At 41.3% G+C, this 19,790-nt stretch overlaps 1 protein-coding gene across 2 annotated transcripts in view; it reads right to left on the reverse strand.

Moving 5' to 3' along the window:
* LOC122565433 (insulin receptor-like) overlaps positions 1-19,790 on the reverse strand; it is a 270,454-nt gene that overhangs the window by 22,986 nt on the left and 227,678 nt on the right. Inside the window, exons 11-15 of one of the 2 annotated variants that reach the window (XM_043721409.2) lie at positions 17,124-17,159; positions 8,410-8,684; positions 5,291-5,430; positions 2,121-2,286; positions 1,578-1,674 (exon numbers count right to left, since the gene is read on the reverse strand). In XM_043721409.2, coding sequence (XP_043577344.1) covers positions 1,578-1,674; positions 2,121-2,286; positions 5,291-5,430; positions 8,410-8,684; positions 17,124-17,159 — 714 coding nt within the window. The remainder of the gene's footprint in view (positions 1-1,577; positions 1,675-2,120; positions 2,287-5,290; positions 5,431-8,409; positions 8,685-17,123; positions 17,160-19,790) is intronic. The other variant, XM_043721410.2, reaches the window with a different exon arrangement.

Genomic DNA, 19,790 nt, shown 5'->3' on the forward strand with positions numbered 1-19,790 from the left:
TGCAAACTCTCCCTGTGTCTACGTGGGTTTCCTCCCACAGTCCAAAGGTGTGTAGATTAGGTGGATTGGCCATGCTAAATTGTTCAAAACGTCCAGGGATGTGCAGGGCAGGTGGATTAGCCATGGGGAATGCAGGGATTGTGAAGGGAGGAGACGCTCTCTGGAGGTTCAGCGGAGACTTAATGGAACGAATGGCCAGCTTCCACACTGTAGGGATTCTATAAGTCTTTGGCAGAGCAGGCTTAAGAGTTTGGACGGCCAACTCATGCTCCAATTCCTATATTCATTTGTAAGATAACCCATGAAGATGAAAACCTTAAGACATGGGAGCAGATATAAGCTATTTGGGCCCATCGAGTCTGCTGTTCCATTCAATGAGGTCATGCCTGATCTGATCATCCTCAATTCCACTTTCCTGACTTTTTTCCATAATGCTTGATTCCCTTCCTGATTAAAAATCAATCTATCTCATCCTTGAATATACTTAAGGACCCAGCCTTGCTAGCATGTCTTATCAAAATATCTAAATTCTTAACACTAAAACTAAAAGACAACTGTGCTGATGGATATTTTTGGCAAGTAATGAACCATTCCTCTAGCTTGGCTCCACTAATCGGACGCCATTCTTTACACCTATTGTATTGCTGTGTATTTCCTGCATTCACTGCATATCTGTTTCCAGGTTCATTTCGAATACCCAGGATGCTTCACTGACTGTTCCCAGGAATGCACATTAAGATTAACCTCTGGTGTTATTGGAGAGTCATCAACTTCTGTGAAAGGACTGTTTCAGTTGCCTGGTTCTTGTTGATCTTCTAATGCAAAAAGGGGTGTCAGTGACATGTTGCAGCCTAACACATTCTATCATCCAGGGTGCGTGTAGAGGAACAGTAAAGCTGGGGGCAGCTACCACAGAGGATCAATGGCGGGAAGTCACTACCTGTGGTGCTCCCACTCCTCCCCTCAGTACCAGGAGGGAAGAATCCTGGTAAAATCTCTCCGGAGTTTTGACATCTTAGGAATATTATATTTGTAACATAGTGAGTCAACATCCTAGGACTCCTTTCTCTGTAACACTTGGGACATACACATACCACACAGGCTGTAGTAGTTCAGGAAGGGATGCACCATCTGCTGCTCAGTGAGAATTAGGACTGGGCAATTATTGCTGGTCTAGCCAGCAGCAGCCATGAAACACAAAAGAAAAAAGAAATATGTACAATATTGAAAGAAAGAGATTTGGTGTTCAGTTCATTCAATGTCAACTTTGATAAGTCACACTATGCATTTTTGGGGAAAACGTTCTGCATTTACTAATCTGGAGCTAAGTATGTGGTCAAGGTAATGCTGTCCAACAGCAGAATGGTGCTCCAAAAGCACTACGTTAACTTGGCGTTTGCCTGCTCTATTGGTGCATCTCAGAGGCCAGTCTCTGACCTTGTGAGGACACAGTTAACTTCCTGAACGTTTAGCAAACTGGAAAACCTGAAGCAAAAGTAAGAGGGAGGAGGACAATGGAAAAAAGAATTTGAGAAATCCCTGGAGAAACCGGAGTTTTAACAGTCAATTGTCCTTACCTTTTCTTCACCACCAAAAAGACAACTGGAACCAGAATGACCAGCACAGCAAAGAAGATGATTGGCCCAATTATCTTAAAGAAGTCACTGTCATGGTCTACAAGCACAAGAAGAAAAATTCAGTCTAAGAGACCAGAACTTGGTTGGGAAATATACTTTGTAATAACACAGAACAGAAGGAGAGCCAGTGATTCTGCTGGATGAATTGGGAAATTCCTCCTGATTGAATACGGTGAATCAGGAAGAGACTACAATTGCCCATTATCCATAATCAATCACAAGATCTCTTTAGTTAACGCCTCCGATGATAACTAAGGATGAGATACAACATTATTTCAGAAATTCCATCATTCCAATCTGCCAGCATTGAGCACAGGAGACTGAACAGAGAACATAGTTCAGGGGACTGACTACCTTGCAGTTGTTACTGGTAATCATTAACACTGAACAGGAGGAGGTATATCTCATTGTTGCACGATTGTGAAGTGTGGAACAAGTCAGGATTAAGACCAGAACCCGTTTAGCTTTCCTGAGAAAACTTACTGGTATTTGAATCTTGAATGCAGAAAGAGATTTGCTCTGTCCAGGAGCCATTTCCAGCCAGTGATGTGGCTCGTACTTTTACTGTATAGTTCCCAGGATGATGTACCTTCAGTTTGCAGCCATGCTCATGAAGGTACCTTTTACGGGACACACACTGTTGCGTCTCCTACAGCAAGGAAAGAAATCACAACATCGATATGTCTCAGAGATGTAGGAAGCAAGTGTTTTCTTTAAGCGCTGTTATGGACCAGATCAGACCCCCTCCCCTCAAAATATATTAAGGAGGCACTGTAGACCCTAATATTTTCTTATTTTAAATGTCAGGTTCTGTATTCCAGGTGCAATTCAATTGGTGAAAATCCTTAATATTCAACAAAACACAATTTATTCAAACACTATAGTTAAAATACAACAAAAGAAAGAAGAACTTGGAATAACTTAACTCTACAGAATTACTAATTAACTGTAGCTATTACTAATTCATTAGCAGGGGGATCGAGTTTAAGAGCCGCGGGGTTATGCTGCAACTCGATAAAACCCTAGTTAGACCACATTTGGAATACTGTGTTCAGTTCTGGTTGCCTCATTATAGGAAAGATATGGAAGCTTTAAAGAGGGTGCAGAGGAGATTTACCAGGATGTTGCCTGGACTGGAGGGTGTCTTATAAAGAAAGGTTGAGGGAGCGAGGGCTTTTCTCATTGGAGTGAAGAAGGATGAGAGATGACTTGATAGAGGTGTTCAAGATGGTAACGGAGACAGAAGATAAAGCCAGAGCCTTTTTCCCATGGCGGAAATGGCTATCACAAGGGGGCAATAATTTTAAGGTGACTGGAGGAAGGTTTAAGGGAGATGTCTGAGGTAGGTTATTTACACAGAGAGTGGTGTGTGCATGGAATGCACTGCCAGCAGTGGCAATAGATTCAGATACATTAAGGACATTTAAGCGACTCTTGGATAAACACATGGATGACAGTACAATGAAGGGTATATTGGTTAGTTTGAACTTAAGAGTAGGATAAAAGGTCGGCACAATATTGAGGACCGAAGGGCCTGTACTGTGCTGTGCTGTGATGTGTTCTAACTGTTCCAATATCGCATAAGCACACTCTTGGCAAAAAGGCAAATTCAGAAACAGATTCTCACATGTGAGAGAGAGTGAGAGAGAGTGAGAGAGAGAGAGTGAGAGAGAGAGAGTGAGAGAGAGAGAGTGAGAGAGAGAGAGTGAGAGAGAGAGAGTGAGAGAGAGAGAGTGAGAGAGAGAGAGTGAGAGAGAGAGAGTGAGAGAGAGAGAGTGAGAGAGAGAGAGTGAGAGAGAGAGAGTGAGAGAGAGAGAGTGAGAGAGAGAGAGTGAGAGAGAGAGTGAGAGAGAGAGAGAGAGTGAGAGAGAGAGAGTGAGAGAGAGTGAGAGAGAGTGAGAGAGAGTGAGAGAGAGTGAGAGAGAGTGAGAGAGAGTGAGAGAGAGTGAGAGAGAGTGAGAGAGAGTGAGAGAGTGTGAGAGAGTGTGAGAGAGTGTGAGAGAGTGTGAGAGAGTGTGAGAGAGTGTGAGAGAGTGTGAGAGAGTGTGAGAGAGTGTGAGAGAGTGTGAGAGAGTGTGAGAGAGTGTGAGAGAGTGTGAGAGAGTGTGAGAGAGTGTGAGAGAGTGTGAGAGAGTGAGAGAGAGTGAGAGAGAGTGTGAGAGAGTGAGAGAGAGTGAGAGAGAGTGAGAGAGAGAGAGAGTGAGAGAAAGAGTGAAAGAGTGAAAGAGTGAGAGAGTGAGAGAGTGAGAGAGTGAGAGAGAGAGTGAGAGAGTGAGAGAGTGAGAGAGTGAGAGAGTGAGAGAGAGAGAGTGAGAGAGTGAGAGAGTGAGAGAGTGAGAGAGTGAGAGAGTGAGAGAGTGAGAGAGTGAGAGAGTGAGAGAGTGAGAGAGAGAGAATGAGAGAGTGAGAGAGTGAGTGAGAGAGTGAGAGAGTGAGAGAGTGAGTGAGAGAGTGAGAGAGTGAGAGAGTGAGAGTGAGAGTGTGAGTGTGAGTGAGAGAGAGAGAGAGAACAAAACAGAGCAAGCCACAGCATCGTCACAGTTTAATTAAATCCATTCCAATATCAAGACCATCACATCATCTGCACGTAATGGCAAAGTAAAAACATACAACAGCACTGTCTAGTTCAGACAGCTAGAAATCCTACTTCCTATAATCTATACATTATAAAAAAATCACGCATGCATTCAATTCCAGTTCAGGTTTTATTTTGGTCACATTTTTTATTCACACTGTGATATCAATATTTGACACTGCAACTGTCTATGCAAAGACTGAAAAAGGAACTTCCATATGAAAACAGTTGTCTGTGGCATTTCAGATGTGGGCTCAGAGCAGTAAATATTGCTGTGGTCTTTCCAAAGTGTCTCTTCCCATGGGTATTGATCCTGATATTTTAAAAATCAACCATGCAGACAATCTTTTAAAGATAAGTCTCTCATGCGATGTGGGCAGGATTTAATGCCTGTCTCTAACTGCCTTTGACAAGGTAATGATGAGTCGCCTTCTCAAAAATATGCAGCCTTCGTGGTGGTGTTACACCGCAGTACTGAGATGGAGAATATTCTGTAATTTTGACCCTCCAAGTGTGATTGAGCAAAGAGGGCATCAGTTTAAGGTTAGAGGGGAAAGAATAAAAGGGAACCTGAGGGGCAACTCTTTTACACAAAGGGTGGTACACATGTGGAATGTGCTACTGGTGGAAGTGGTTGAAGCAGGTACATGAACATTTGGACAAATACATGGATAAGAAAGAATTAGAAGGGTATGTGCCAAGTGCAGGGAAATGGGGGGAGTGTGGATGGACAGTGTGGGCCAAAGGACTTGTCTCCATGCAGTAGGACTCTATGACATGCCATTGTGCATTGGTAATAGGGAGAATGAATGCTCAAGAAGCTGCCAGTCAAATGGGATGGATTGCCCTGGATGATGCTGAGCTTCTTGTCCTGAGCTATTGGCTCAGGACAGCATTCCATCACATTTCTGACTCATGTCTCGTATGGGTCAATCAGGCTGGTGGGAGTCAGAAAGTGAGTTAGCCACTCGAGTACCCAGCTCCCAACCTGCACTTGTAGCCATAGCATTTATTTGGCTGATCCAATCAACTTACTTATCATTACACAATAATCATGCTCAAAATGCTTCTCACTCACCTCAGAGTCTACAAGGCGCTTGTAAAGGACTTCATACAACACAATGAGACCATTCGGATTCTTTGGCTCCTCCCATTTGATGTGAACTACTTTGTCAATTACCTCGTGTGTGACTGGACCCACAATATCATCAGCATTTGCTGTAAAATAAAATAAAATAACGTAACTTAAATCAACCAATAACACAAGAAAATCAGGTGACGGTGCAAACTGGGATGTGTAATATTGGATGACTTAGATAAATAAACATGTTGCACAGCTCAGAACACCTCATATTGGAGAGATGACTAACTAGCCCAAGTAATAGCAACCACCTTGAGTTTAAAACTTGTGCAATGTAGGAAAGAAGAACGAACGACTTCCATTTACCTGGGGCTTTCTGCAACCAATGGAGGTCTCAAAGCACTTTGCTGTCAATTAAACCTTCTTTACGGCGTAATTACTATTGTAATAATTGTGATCGTTCATTTGTACACTGTAAGATCCCACAAACAGTATTGTGATAATCAGTTTCTGTAATGTTGAGGGATATATATTGGCTGAGCACCCCTCTGTCTCACAGGCATTAAATCTAAACAAACCTCAAACTACTCGTCTTATCATCATCATCATTATTTGGCATAATTTTACAGCTCTTCTTCAGAAGTATGCCTTGGGACCTTTAACATCCACCTGAGGGAACAGAGTCTCTCAGTTTACTGCCTCATCCCAAAGTCTGCACAGCTGACAGTACAGCACTCCATCAGCATTGCACTGGAGTGTTCACCTTTGTATTGCACCCAAGTTCTTGGATGTAACTTGAATGCACAAGGAGTAAAAGCAAGAATATTAAACAGAACTTACTGGACAAACTCAGCAGGTCTCACAGCACCTTATTCAGAAAACAGAGTTAACGTTTTGAGTCTAGTGACCCTTCTTCACAAAGTTCACTGGACTTGAAACAATAACTCTGTTTCTCTCTAGAGATGCTGCCAGACCTGCTGAGTTCCTCCAGCAATTTTTGTTTTTGTTAAAACTTCCAGCATCCACAGTTCTTGGTTTTTTTTTAAAAGCAGACTGAGTGCGATGAGAAACTATACATCCACTTGATTTTTTAATAAAGCACACTGCACATCTCATCTCTCAGCAGCAGATTGCCTGGTGCTCAAGGGTATACTCTGTGTCAGGTACTTGCACGGGTACAAGGGTTCAAAACATTTCGAAAACTGTATAACTGGGGGCCTGCTTCTCGCTTAACCAAACCATGAACATAGATCTCAGTACACCGCAGCTAGTATTGGCTGTGTTTTATCACTAGCCTTCACAAAGAATAACTTCACTCAGATTTACACTTCAAACATTCAGCAGCACCAGTGAAACATGAGGGCCAATTGTTAACAGAATAGCCTACTGTATTTGAGACCTCACTCAAACATTGCCAGGTGAACTGACAGCTGTCGCTCTCTTACAGCTGTCAAGTTGTCCATAGGGTAACACCTTTAAAGTCAGAAAGTTATGAGTTCAAGTTCAGGTTCAAATCTGGAGATCTGACTGCGTGATTTAGGGTAGTGCTCCCAGTGCAGTAGTGAGCAAGTGCTGCACTGCCAGAGGTGCCTACTCATGTGGAAAAGCTTCCATGGCCACAAATAGAAGAGAAGCAGACAAGACCACCCAAGTGGTTGGGGCCAATCTCAACCAACATCACTAAACACAGGCTATTTATGTCAGTGCTGTTTGTGTCAAACCGATTCTCACGTTTGCTAGCATTTCAAATGTATTTATGTACATAAGAAATAGGTAAAGGCCATTCAGCCCTTCAAGTCTGTTCTAATGCTCAATAAGATCACAGTTGATCTGACTGCGAACTTAAGCCCTACTTTCCTGCTTGCCTCCTCATGGCCCTCAACTGAATTGTCAGTCCAAAACCTGTTCAACTCAATCCTGAATTTATTCAGAAACCCAAACCCCCACTGCTCACTGGAGCAGAGAATTCCAAACACTAAAAACCTCATCTCCATCTTGGATGAGAATCCCCTTATCCATAAATACAAGTTAATTTGTTCACTCCTCAGATGGCCAATGTAGCTTGTGCAACACAACCCAATCACTAGTGGGCTGAACTGAAAACAAATTTAACATTTCGGGTTCAGTGAACCTTCCTCAGAACAAGGAATGGGTCCTGAGGAAAGGTTATTGGACCCGAAACTTTAACTCTGATTTCTCTCTACAGATGCTGCCAAAAGTTTTTTCATCAATTTCTGTTTTTGTTTCTGATCTCCTGATTTGCAGTTCTATTGCTTTTTTTTAAATTAACATCAGCATCAATGATAAAAATGGAACTAAGCGTTCAATTAAATTCAATACTTTATATCATTGTTGACATGTCAAGGGTAAGCCCTTGCTGTGCAGGGCAATTCCTGTAAATTTTAACAGTGAGCGATACAAATGAGTGCTTTGGCTTTAATGTGTCTTATGATTATACTGTAGTTTGATTTATTCATGCACTATAATCCTCTGACCATCTTAGATTTTGTGTTGGACTAACACATCATGTCCACAAACATTAGGTTTTGAAAAGCTTTGGTCAGGGTTTGTGTCAACATTGGTCACTATAAAATGTTATTTCAACATTCCCTATACAATATGTCAACAGTTATAATGCACTTACAGTCACCTCTCACTGGATGGTTCTACATTGGAGTTCCTGACATCTCTCTTTTTCTCCCTCCATTTGATCTCCTTAGATATATATAAGTACAATCTCGTTCTGAGGAAGGGTCACTTGAGCCGAAACGTGAACTCTGATTTCTCTCCATAGATGCTGCCAGACCTTCTGAGCTTTTCCAGTAATAGCAAGTGTTGAGAAGAACCACAGGAAATGACATCACAATCCAAAGAAACCCAATCATATAAATAGAGTGCAGGAATCATGTACACTGCTTCGCCTGAGGCCCACTGAAGATGTTACCTAGTAGGGTACTGAAACGTCTGGAAATGAACCTCCCAGCTCAGCGAGCAAACCTACATCCTTTTCCAGTAATTTCCGTTTTTATTTTTCATATGTCAGTGACTGCAGACTACTCTCTTTCCTGTCACCTGAATAAAAATTGCAGGAAATCAAACATTTCTCTGTGCCCTACCTTCAGGCATGGTCCTTGCGCTGACATAAGCTGCAACACTGCATCCTCCAGTTTCCACTTCATGGTTGCACGCATGGATTTCAATGCGATATCCTGAGAAATGGCGCAAGTTGGAGATTACCAGGGACTCCTTCATCCACACCTTCTCCAAAAATTTTGGATATTCCTCCTCGGGCCATTTTGTCGCAGACACATTACTCATGGAGCTAGACGTGGTCACATCCAGAGCACTGCTGTTTGAAAAGATTCCCAGCTCTCTACGTTTTCGCGAAGGTCTAAAACCAACGACAACAAGGAGGCAGTTTTAAAACATTGCATTAACTGCTAAAAGTGAGCATAGTGAAGGCAGGGTGAGGAAGGGCAATGTAATGGCCAGACTAGTTTTAACAATTCATTCATGGAAAGAGGGTGTGATTGGCAAGACTGGCATTGATCCTTCATTGCCAGCTTCCTGGGCTATGTGATAACAGAATGGCATGAGAGGTCACTTCAAAGGGCAATTAAGGTTCAACATATTGGTGAGAGTTTCAAATTATATATAGACCAGGTTTGGCTAAGAATAGGTTCCTTCTTAGGGAACATCAGTGAACCGGTTGGGTCTCTATAACAGCCTTATGGTCACTTTTATAAATAGGGACTGGTTTATTTTCATCTTAAGTTGAATTCAATTTCTCAGAACGTTATGGTAGAATTAGAACTATAAATCTCTGGACTGACTATACTATCATACCCAGGAAAATACAGGAAAGCATATAATTTAGTTTTGGAAGGGCAGGGAATAATGGTAAGTAGCCAGTGCAGGCACGTTGGGCTGAAAGACCTCTTTCTGGACCCTGTTAGTTCTGTGATTCTGGGTATTAACGTGACAGTATGCTATTGCTCACTGTAAGCACTGGATAACAAGTGAACGCCTGCTACCAATGGCAACCAGGACCAAATATTTGAGTCTAGTCAGTAGAAGCAGTGCAAAATCTCAGGCTACCGAGACAAGACCCAGTTTCCTCCCAGCCGGTCAGGGAATCATTGCACACTGCACACAGAAAGCAGGGAGCATGGGAATCCCTGGTTGCAGCGTCTCGTTCACTTGCCACCCTAACACACACACTTTGAAATAAAAGACAGGATTAGATTATTTTGGCTTGAATGAATTTATCACAGACCAACATTCTGCTTCATTCCCAATGCAGTTAACTTGCCCTTTTACGGGATGCCAGGCAGTGCCATTACTGCAGCTATGCCAAGTGAATGAGGTTCTTCCAGCGAGTGAGAACACAACAGCAAGGGTGCAAGCACATAAGTGGGATAAAGCAGCATGTTAAAGCCTTTATACCCTGCAACAGCTTAACCTGCCAGCAGCAGTCAAAAATCAGATAATCAAATGGGATTATCTAGACATACAAATCGAGGAACTCAAAACCAAAGCATAGTTGTCTGGATATTTAGAATATTCAAGGGCAGTTTTAAACTTTCATATTAAAGTGCTATGGGGTATAGATAAAACCAGGTCACCACAACGCATTGCAACGTTATGTCCATTGGCGCAGTGTCCCCTATAAATAGGAACTATTTCGGTTTCTGGAATTTATTTAATGTTTGAGCTGCAAAAGCATGTACACATTAGCACATGTCACTGCCTCATAGATTATTGGCATGTTGCATTAAAAATGCAGCATTTAACCTTGACAGATAGATCGGGACTTTGCCAATAGCTCAAAGTCAAGCCAATAGTATTGGTGTGGACATCATTCAATTGTTTAGACCCGTGGGTCTCACCTAACACAATTCTGATGCTTTGAATAACTTCAGTGATCTAACTTGAAAAACAAATCTGCCAGGCTCTCTCTCCCAATTGCTAAACAGCAACCCTTACTGAATTGAGCACAAATATATCAAGGGAAGATTGGGTTGCTGTGGCAGGGATAGAGATTCCACCATTATCAATTTTCCTCTCTGAAGTGGAGGCGTGTAAGACTGCAAGGCTAACAGCAACACTTATCAAACGGACTGACATCAATTAGACAAGCTACAGTGAAAATTGTTCCCTTGTGCAACACTTTCACTTAGCACTGCAGGTCTAAGCACTAATGGTCCCTGGAGGACAATGTGGGATCTCAATGGCTTTGCTTGTTTCAATATCACGGATGATGAATATCCACTTAGCACGGGTACCAAAGGTGTTACATGTACAATACCAGTCAACATCAATAGCAGCTTGACTTGATTAAAAGCACCTTTTTAAAACAAAAGATTATCAAGAAGTACTAATAAAAATTTTCAGCCCTCTAGATTCAATATTGAGTTCCACAATTTTAAATCACAACCTCTGACCTGATTGTGTTCCATGTTATTTGCCGGTTTATTAATTTTTCCATCTTATTTCTCTCCCTACTCCTTTACTTGCCTTTCAGTCAGTTCAACTGTGCAGCTATTCCAGATCCTCAAATCCTTGTTCCATTACCACTTTCTTTGGCTTTGCACGATGAAGCCTTTTGTCATTTAACCTCGCCTGCTGTACGCCCTAGGACAGATCTGTCCTCTTCACAGACTTTACATCCTCCTTCCTATCACTTGTTAAAAATCTATTACATCGCTGACTTATCCTGGCTGTGATGAAAGCTCAGATGTGAAACTCTGTGGTGAAGCCTGGCACAGACTGGAGTTAAGTCCGAGTGTGGACTGCGTTTAAAGGACTGTTGTTCTGAACTTTGTATTTCTCTATTTTCTAATTTATTCCTAAGATCTGTACTACTGGACTTTTTACTTCTTTATTTTTCCTAAAAACTAGTACTGAAGAATCTGCCCCTAGGTACCTTGAACCCAAGATGATGCCATAAATGGCAACTTGTAAACTTTTCATTCAATTCAATTCAATTCTCTCCACTGATGCTGCCTGATCTGCTGAGCAATTTTTAGCATTTTTCTGTTTTCATTTCAGATTTCCCACACCCGCAATCTTTTGCATTAGTCAGAAGAATTTCGGATCAGCGTTTTTCTTTCAACAGCTCGCTGCAACCTCACACATGGGACCCACAAACTCTTAGCTTTCACCCCAGCTTTGTTGAGTTTGGTCAATTTAGTTTCAGTCGTAGAGAGGAGCACTCCCTCAGCACCCCACTGTGACGATTGTCATTCAAAAGCTTCTATGAGAAAGCACAAGAAAATCAAGGAACAAGGACAATCAAACCTGGATTTGCTGCACTTTCCATGGCTAATCAGCATTTGTAAAACCCACTTCGGTGATATACTGGAATACATCTTGTAGCATGTCCTTAGTTATAGCAACTGCAGCCATCTTATAACTATCACAGCATTCCAAAGTCAAGTAAATTCTTATTGAAAAGCAGTCATTGTTGTAACATAGGAAATCACTCCTTGCACAACTACTTTCGTGGACAAATGTGCTGTATGCGCTCCTGTATACAATGTCTTAGTTCCCACTGTCACACCCGCTGTGTATCAATACCTTTACCGGCATTATTTCTTGTATTTGCATTAATACTGGAAACTACAGAGGTAAATGGGTCACAATGTAATTACACCCTCTAAGCACAGACAGTGCTGTAACATAAGACCATATGACAAAGGAACAGAAATTAGGCCATTCGGCCCACCAAGACCTCTTCGCCATTCAATCATGTCTGATAGGTTTTTCAATCCCATTTTCCCACTTTCTCCCTGAAATCTTTGATCTGAGCAGCAATCAAGAACTCATTTATCTCGGTTTTAAACATGCTCAATGACCTGCCCTCGGTTTCTTGCCTTTCCTACCAATGGAACTATCTTCCCAAAGTCCACTCTGTCTAGGCCATTCGGTATTCTGTAAGTTTCAATCAGATTTCCAGTTTGCACCTCCCAGACCTTCAGTCTGCAGAAAAACTACTGTCCTCCAATGACATTTCCTTCCCAGACACTTAATATCATTTTGCTACAAATAAATCATATTTAAAAAAGTCCAAATACTCAGTTAAAAAACGAACAGTTTCTGATTAAAATGGCAAGCGAATTACTTCTGTGCTCCATTGCCCCTGTTCTCAGACTATGCCAAACCGGAGGTCAGCATTTCTGTTTGCCTTTCACTGAATTGCCATAAGACATTATCTGTCATTAGTATAACTTTCCTTTGAGATTTTCTTACAAAAGGTTTTCCATTCAGCAATTTGGATTTATCATTTGGCATCCTTGGCATTTGGCAAACTAATTTCTTGGGTGAGTAAGTGTTCTTTTAATGACAGGTATGTAAACGACCGTGAATTACAGTTCCTCAGACTTCTCCGTATTGAAGATTATCTGCCACCTATTTGCCAACTTCAACAACGTGCCAATATCCCTTTGAAGTTCCTCACTTCAGTTTATAATTCTCCTAAATTTTGTGTCATCTGCAGACTCTGAATTTGTCCCCTGCTCACCAAGATTTAGATCACTTACGTCTTTCAGGAAAAGCAAGGGTTCCACGACAAACCCTCCAGCTCAAAAAATACCATTAACCATTACTCTCCTGTTTATTCTCCCTCAGCCAATCTTGTATCCATGTTGCTACTGTCCCTTTTATTTTATGATCTGTAACTTTCCTCACATGTCTACAGTGTGGTACTGTATTGAACATATGAAGGGAGGAGAACTTGGAAAAGGCTTCCCTGTAAGGAGTTCAGTGACTAGGAGAAAGTAAGGACTGCAGTTGCTGGTGAGTCAGGGTCAAAAAGTGTAGCGCTGGAAAAGCACAGACGTTCAGGCAGCATCTGAGGGGCAGGGGAGCTGACATTTCGGGCATAAGCCCTTCATCAGGAATGTGACTGGCTGATGGAGGGCTATACCCAAAACATCAACTCTCTTGCTCCTTGGATGCTGCCTGACCTGCTGTGCTTTTCCAGCAACACACTCTCAACTCTGACTCTCCAGCATCTGCAGCCCTCACTTTCTCCTCCCAATGTGTCGAATACCTCTTGGAAGCCCATGTACACCACATTAACAGTCTTCCTCTCATTAACCATTACTATTAAAGTCTTCAAAAGTCTGCAGCAACCTAGTCAGATGTGATTTTCCTTTATCAAATCCACAAAGACTTGCCCAAATCAAGTTTTTTTTTCCACGTGACTGTTAATTCTATTTCAGAAGCTTCCCCACCAAAGTTAAATTGACTGGTCTGTAATTGCTGGGCCAAACTTTTTTGAACATGCATAGTGTTTGCAATACTCCAATTCTCAGAATCCAAGGAAAACTGAAGGATTGTTACCAGCACCTCTGTAATTTGCATTCTAACTCCCTCGCTTTAAAAGGGCAAAAGACAATTATTAACAATAATACAATGCATTACACATTGTGATAAAATCTTTAATAACTTTACATTCCACTCTACCTTTAGGTACAAAAAATTACAGCCTGGACACTTCTTTGTTCTCCCAATTCGTTAAACAATTCAAAACAACACAACCATCCTGACTTGGAAATATATCACCGTTCTTTCAGTGTCACTGGGTCACAATCCTGAAACTCCCTCCCTAATGACATTGTGGGTCTACCTACAGCATGGACTGCAGTAGTTCAAGATAAAAGCTCACCACCACCTTCTCAAGGGCAACGAGGGACAGGCAATAAAGTTTTTAAAAACACAATTATTACAACACAAGATGTCCCTGCTCAAGGACACCAAATAATTATTTTGACGGAAGATTTTTCTCCAAAGCAATTCGTTAGCTGATTCCTTGCCCCAACCCAATTTAATTTTGAAATTTTCTTGCTAACATTTCTTTTATACTTCGAAGATCAATCCTCAATCTCTACCAGCAACACCCTTCATCAAGGGGGATTGTCCCAGAGCTAAGGAGCATCACTGCAGCAATCCAGAGGCATATTTTTCCTAGCTGGTCCTTATATAGGTAAATGTTTAAAAATACCATTGCTAAACCTGTCACTTCTACCAGCATGTGGCTTCTCTGCCTAGGTTCTTTTAATACATCTTTTTGGTTTTTATTTCCAAACTAACAGACAACATTCCTCACTTCTTCCAGTAAAAATATAATGAATTCTGCTGCAACTGAGGTGTTCACTAAAAACGATAATGTTACCCCTTCTGGACCATACAGGACTGAAGATAAGTGCACACTGATCTAAGCTCACTTTTAAAGCTGCCTTATTTGTCTTTGCAAAGTCTCCAAAAGTGGTGTATTTCAACATGGTACTTAAGTGAAATATACGACAGCACTCATCCAGTCTAGGTGGCATACGTAAGCAACTTAACTGCCCAATTAAAGTTCTCAACTGGTCTCCTTCATCTTTAGTTGTAGCAGCTTCATTTTGTGAGGTCATGGTCCAATTTATCAGGATTTTGTAATATTCTCGAGGTAAGACTTTTGATTCAGTTATTCCCAATTTAGTCTAATGTCTAATACTATATATTTAAAAATTCCTGAAGCTTAATTTCCAATTCCGAATTTTGTTTTAAAATCATCTACACGCATCATAAAGATACCCAAGAGCTGTCCCCTAAACCTCCACCATTGTGCATTTTAAAAAACAGCATGGGCAGCTTTTAAACTGCAGAAAAGCCAATTTTAAGAGTACAAACCTCATTTAAAAATACCACACTCAAGAGGCTTCCCTTAGGCTATATAAACATTTATTTAACTTCCACTGTGTTTGCTGTCATGTCCGTGAAAATCAAGTTCATGTTTGCACTCATATCTCAAAATTAATTGTTAGCAATGTGCCTCCCACCCAACCCAATAATCAGTGAGAAAATTTACTAAGGTCCAAGTTCAGTTCCTATTAATTTTCCTGATCCGATTTATTTTCTTTTATTAGGTTTTGTTGTTGGCTAACAAATCTGGTCAACAAAATGCAAAATGTTATTTTGTTTATCCTACACCTTTAAATCTATAGCAACTGACTTAAATTTCCTGTCAGAGTAGAGTTACTGTAAGCGGTGACAATGTCTTTCAGTATATCTTACCCAAGTATTAAACTCTCACCAATTCAGGTCTTACAGGAATTTAGATTACGTTTAAATGGTCAGAACATCTGAAATTCAGTTCTATCTAAGCAGCAAAATTACAGATTTATCATTACATGATGTCACGTTGCAGGCATTATAAAATAATGTACTAAAGTGACTCACCAAGAGCTGATAGCGACACAAAACACCTGCAGTCAATATCAACTCAAAAATAGTCAAAAGTAAACTGATAGCAGTCAGTCCAAACAAAATCCCCTCTTCAGAGGGAAAAGAAATCTTAACCCGGTTTGACTATCATACCTGTCACTTCTCTCAGCAATGCGTACTGTCTACAACATCCATTACAACAACGCACCAAAGCTCTTACAACAGCAACTTCTGAACGCTCAACCTCTAACACTGAGAAGGGGCAGGGCAGAAGGCACTTGGGGATCTACAAGTTTCCCCCTAAGCCACATGCCATCTTAACATGGAACCTTATTGGCCAGTCCTTCACTGTTACTGGATATAAATCCTGGAATTTTCTAATAGCGCTTTAGATGTCTCTAAGCATCAAGGAGCTCATCAGCACTTTCTCCAGCACAATCTAGGTTAGAGAACAAATGCTTGCCTTGCCAGCACAGCTCATATTCCATAAACAAACAAAGAAGGAAAAGAATCAGCTTAAGGGCTGTGAGTAACAATGTCACGTAACAACTCTCTTCAGGGCCTGGTCCTAAACAGCAGTCTTAAAATCACAAACAAATACAAGGCAAACCGAGAGGTGTCAATAATAGGCCAGCAGTAGCCTTCCATACAGCCTCAAAAGACAGAATGCTTTAAAATGGGGAGATAAACTTATAAGGGAAATCTAGCATTAGTCACTGCTGACTAGTTTCCCAATTACTGCTCTTCTCTTGACTCTGAAGATCTAGACCCCAGAAAGGGCCTCTCGGTTCAGAGACTGGTCAAAAGAATCACTAGAAGTACGGTCTATTTCAACAAGTTCAACAGTTTATGACGACGTCAGGCACAGGTTTGTCCTATATCCAGATTTTAGATCCTCAACCCTGTTTGTTCAAAAGGTAAAAAGATCAACTACGGAACAAAGAAGCTTAAAAACAATGTAACCATTCAAATTGGTGGGATTATTCAAGAGCATTTAGAAGTTCAGGCCCTGTTTCACTCTGTAGATTTAGAGGAACCAGTCAGGGCTCTGGTTCCTAGTCATTGACAGATTGAGCCAAAGTGACCAGGGAGGATGATTGGGCAAAGATCCATATTAGGTTCCCAAGAGGTGACCAAATTGCTAGCATGCAGAAACTAACCACTGGGTTCAATGAAGAAGAATGGCTGTCGTAGAGGGACCAAGTCTTTGGAGAAACTTGCTAACTAACAAGTGCCCAATTAAAGCCTCCAACTGATCTTTGAAAGATGTTCAGGGGCATATTTGAGCTACTTATCACTTATAATACTTGGAATTCTGGCATTCAGATAACTGGAGTCTAAACCTCTCTGTAAAAACGCAGTTAGTTGTGCAAATATCCATGACCGAAAGTAACAGTTCTCTGGTTATATTTGTGTAGAACACTGATTATTCACAGAATGAAAAGCGAAAGCAGAATTAAACGTTTTTCAAACAAAGGGGTGGTCAAAACAATTGTAATTTGATCTTTCATTTCTTTTGATTCCCCCAACTTCTAAAAATTATTACAAATTATGGACACAGCCACCTGCACACCACCCAGCATGATTTCAGAAGCACAGAGTTTAGACACTCCCTTACCTACTGTCCTTAGTACCACTCTCTTGAGGTGTAGGTCTGCAAAAGTAAAACATCCACTTAAAATGAGTTTTGTTTTGAAAATTTTGTATTGGGGTCTGTATCCTGGATGATTAAGTCTGATTTTGATGCATTGAGTTGTTTGTTGGGGAAAAAACAGGATAAAGTGTAAGGGAAATTAACCACAATTACTTGTTTTAGTAACAGCACATACTGCTGCATTCCGAGAAACCAACATTTTCACATTTTCCAGGATCTTTGAGGTACACGAGTGCCCTAGGCCTGACCTGCAGCAGCACACGCTAAGTGAATGGATGGTTTGTAAGATGTCTCACACAATCAAATCAAATTGGTTCTAATCATCGCGTGTCATGGTCAGATGAACTGTGACACGCTAAAAAAGGAGATCCTTTTAGGAGGCAAGCTTTTTGTTTCCATGTCTGGATAGTGTCTACATTTCCCCATGGTAGCTTACGCTTGAACAATCCCTGTATTGTTGGCTTCCAGCCATGGGAGCTCTGAGTTGCTCAAACTCTTGATTTAGTCTCTCCTGCTCAACTTTGGCTTAGGATCAATCTGCATTTTGGATGGTCCAAGCCATTCTCTTGGGAATGGGGAAAGCAACTAAGTAGGTGGGTATAGTATCTGGTTGGTTAAGTAATCTGTCTGACTATTCTGATTCTCAAATTGTAGTGTACATACACATGCACTAACTACTTTGAATTAGCACAGACAACTGAGAAAAGCACTATGAATCCAAATTGACTTAATCTTATGGCAATTTTTTCTCCTGTGTAACTGGGTTGCTAACTTTCCCTCAGCTGACTGTTAAAAATGCATTTTAAGTCTGAAATGTAGCAAACAGGAACTCTGTTTTAAACTGAATTGCTGGCAATGGTGAAAAAAAAGTGTTGAAACCGAACCCTGTAGAATTGCTGCAATATTGGCTTACTGACACAAGAGGGCAGAGTAACACCAGTAACAAACCAATTCTGAACAGTGAGCAGAGCATATCCAATGGTGACATCCAACTAATCCTCAAAGAACAAAGGATTAGCAAATAAAATATTAATGTCATAATAAGTAAAATGATAAAGGTCTTCCTAGAGCATATTTCCCTACGTAAAGGGAGCAGGCTATTCTGGACCTAGTGCTATGTAATGAACCAGACTTTATAAAAAATCTTAAAGTAAGGGAACACTTAGGAAGCAGCGATCATAATATGGTAGAGTTCAATCTGCAGTTTGAAAGAGAGAAGGCAAAATCGGATGTAATGGTGTTACAGTTAAATAAAGGTAACTATGAGGGCATGAGAGAGGAACTGACGAAAATAGACTGGAAGCAGAGCCTAGCAGGGAAGACAGTAGAGCAAAAATGGCGGGAGTTTGTGGGTAAAATTGAGGACGCTGTACAGAGGTTCATCCCCAAGAAGAGAAAGATTATCCGGGGAGGGCTTAGACAGCCATGGCTGACAAAGGAAGTCAGGAAATCTATCAAAGAAAAAGAGAGAGCCTATAAAGTGGCCAAGAGCACTGGGAAATCAGAAGATTGGGAAGGCTACAAAAACAAGCAGAGGATAACAAAGAGAGAAATAAGGAAGGAGAAGATCAAATATGAAGGTAGGCTAGCCAGTAATATTAGAAATGATAGTAAAAGTTTCTTTCAATACATAAGAAACAAACGACAGGCAAAAGTAGACATTGGGCCACTTCAAACTGATGCTGGAAGCCTAGTGATGGGAGATGAGGAAATAGCAGGAGAACTTGGCCCTGATGGGTTACATCCTAGAGTTCTGAGGGAGGTGGCTGAGGAAATAGCGGAGGCGTTGGTTGAGATCTTTCAAAAGTCACTGGAGTCCGGGAAAGTCCTAGATAATTGGAAGATCACTGTTGTAACCCCCTTGTTCAAGAAAGGATCAAGGCAAAAGATTGAAAATTATAGGCCAATTAGCCTAACCTCGGTTGTTGGTAAAATTCTAGAATCCATCATTAAGGGTGAGGTTTCTAAATTCTTGGAAGAGCAGGGTCGGATTAGAACAAGTCAACATGGATTTAGTAAGGGGAAGTCGTGCCTGACAAACCTGTTGGAGTTCTTTGAAGAGGTGACAAGTAGGTTAGACCGGGGAAACCCAGTGGATGTGGTCTACCTAGACTTCCAAAAGGCCTTTGATAAGGTGCCACACGGGAGGCTGCTGAGCAAGGTGAGGGCCCATTGTGTTCGAGGTGAGCTACTAGTATGGATTGAGGATTGGCTGTCTGACAGGAGGCAGAGAGTTGGGATAAAAGGTTCTTTTTCGGAATGGCAGCCAGTGACAAGCGGTGTCCCGCAGGGTTCAGTGTTGGGGCTGCAGCTGTTCACATTATATATTAATGATCTGGATGAAGGGACTGGGGGCATTCTAGCGAAGTATGCCGACGATACAAAGTTAGGCGGACAGGCAGGTAGTACTGAGGAAGTGGGGAGGCTGCAAAAGGATCTAGACAGTTTGGAGGAGTGGTCCAGGAAATGGTTGATGGAATTCAATGTGAGCAAATGCGAGGTCTTGCACTTTGGAAAAAAGAATAGAAGCATGGACTACTTTCTAAACGGTGAGAAAATTCATAAAGCCAAAGTACAGAGGGATCTGGGAGTGATAGTTAAGGATTTTCTAAAGGTAATCATGCAGGTTGA

The sequence above is a fragment of the Chiloscyllium plagiosum genome, unplaced genomic scaffold (genome assembly GCF_037043375.1).
Source record: "Chiloscyllium plagiosum isolate Xiang-an unplaced genomic scaffold, Cpla_swu_hap1 HiC_scaffold_28, whole genome shotgun sequence".
Classification (NCBI taxonomy): domain Eukaryota; kingdom Metazoa; phylum Chordata; class Chondrichthyes; order Orectolobiformes; family Hemiscylliidae; genus Chiloscyllium; species Chiloscyllium plagiosum.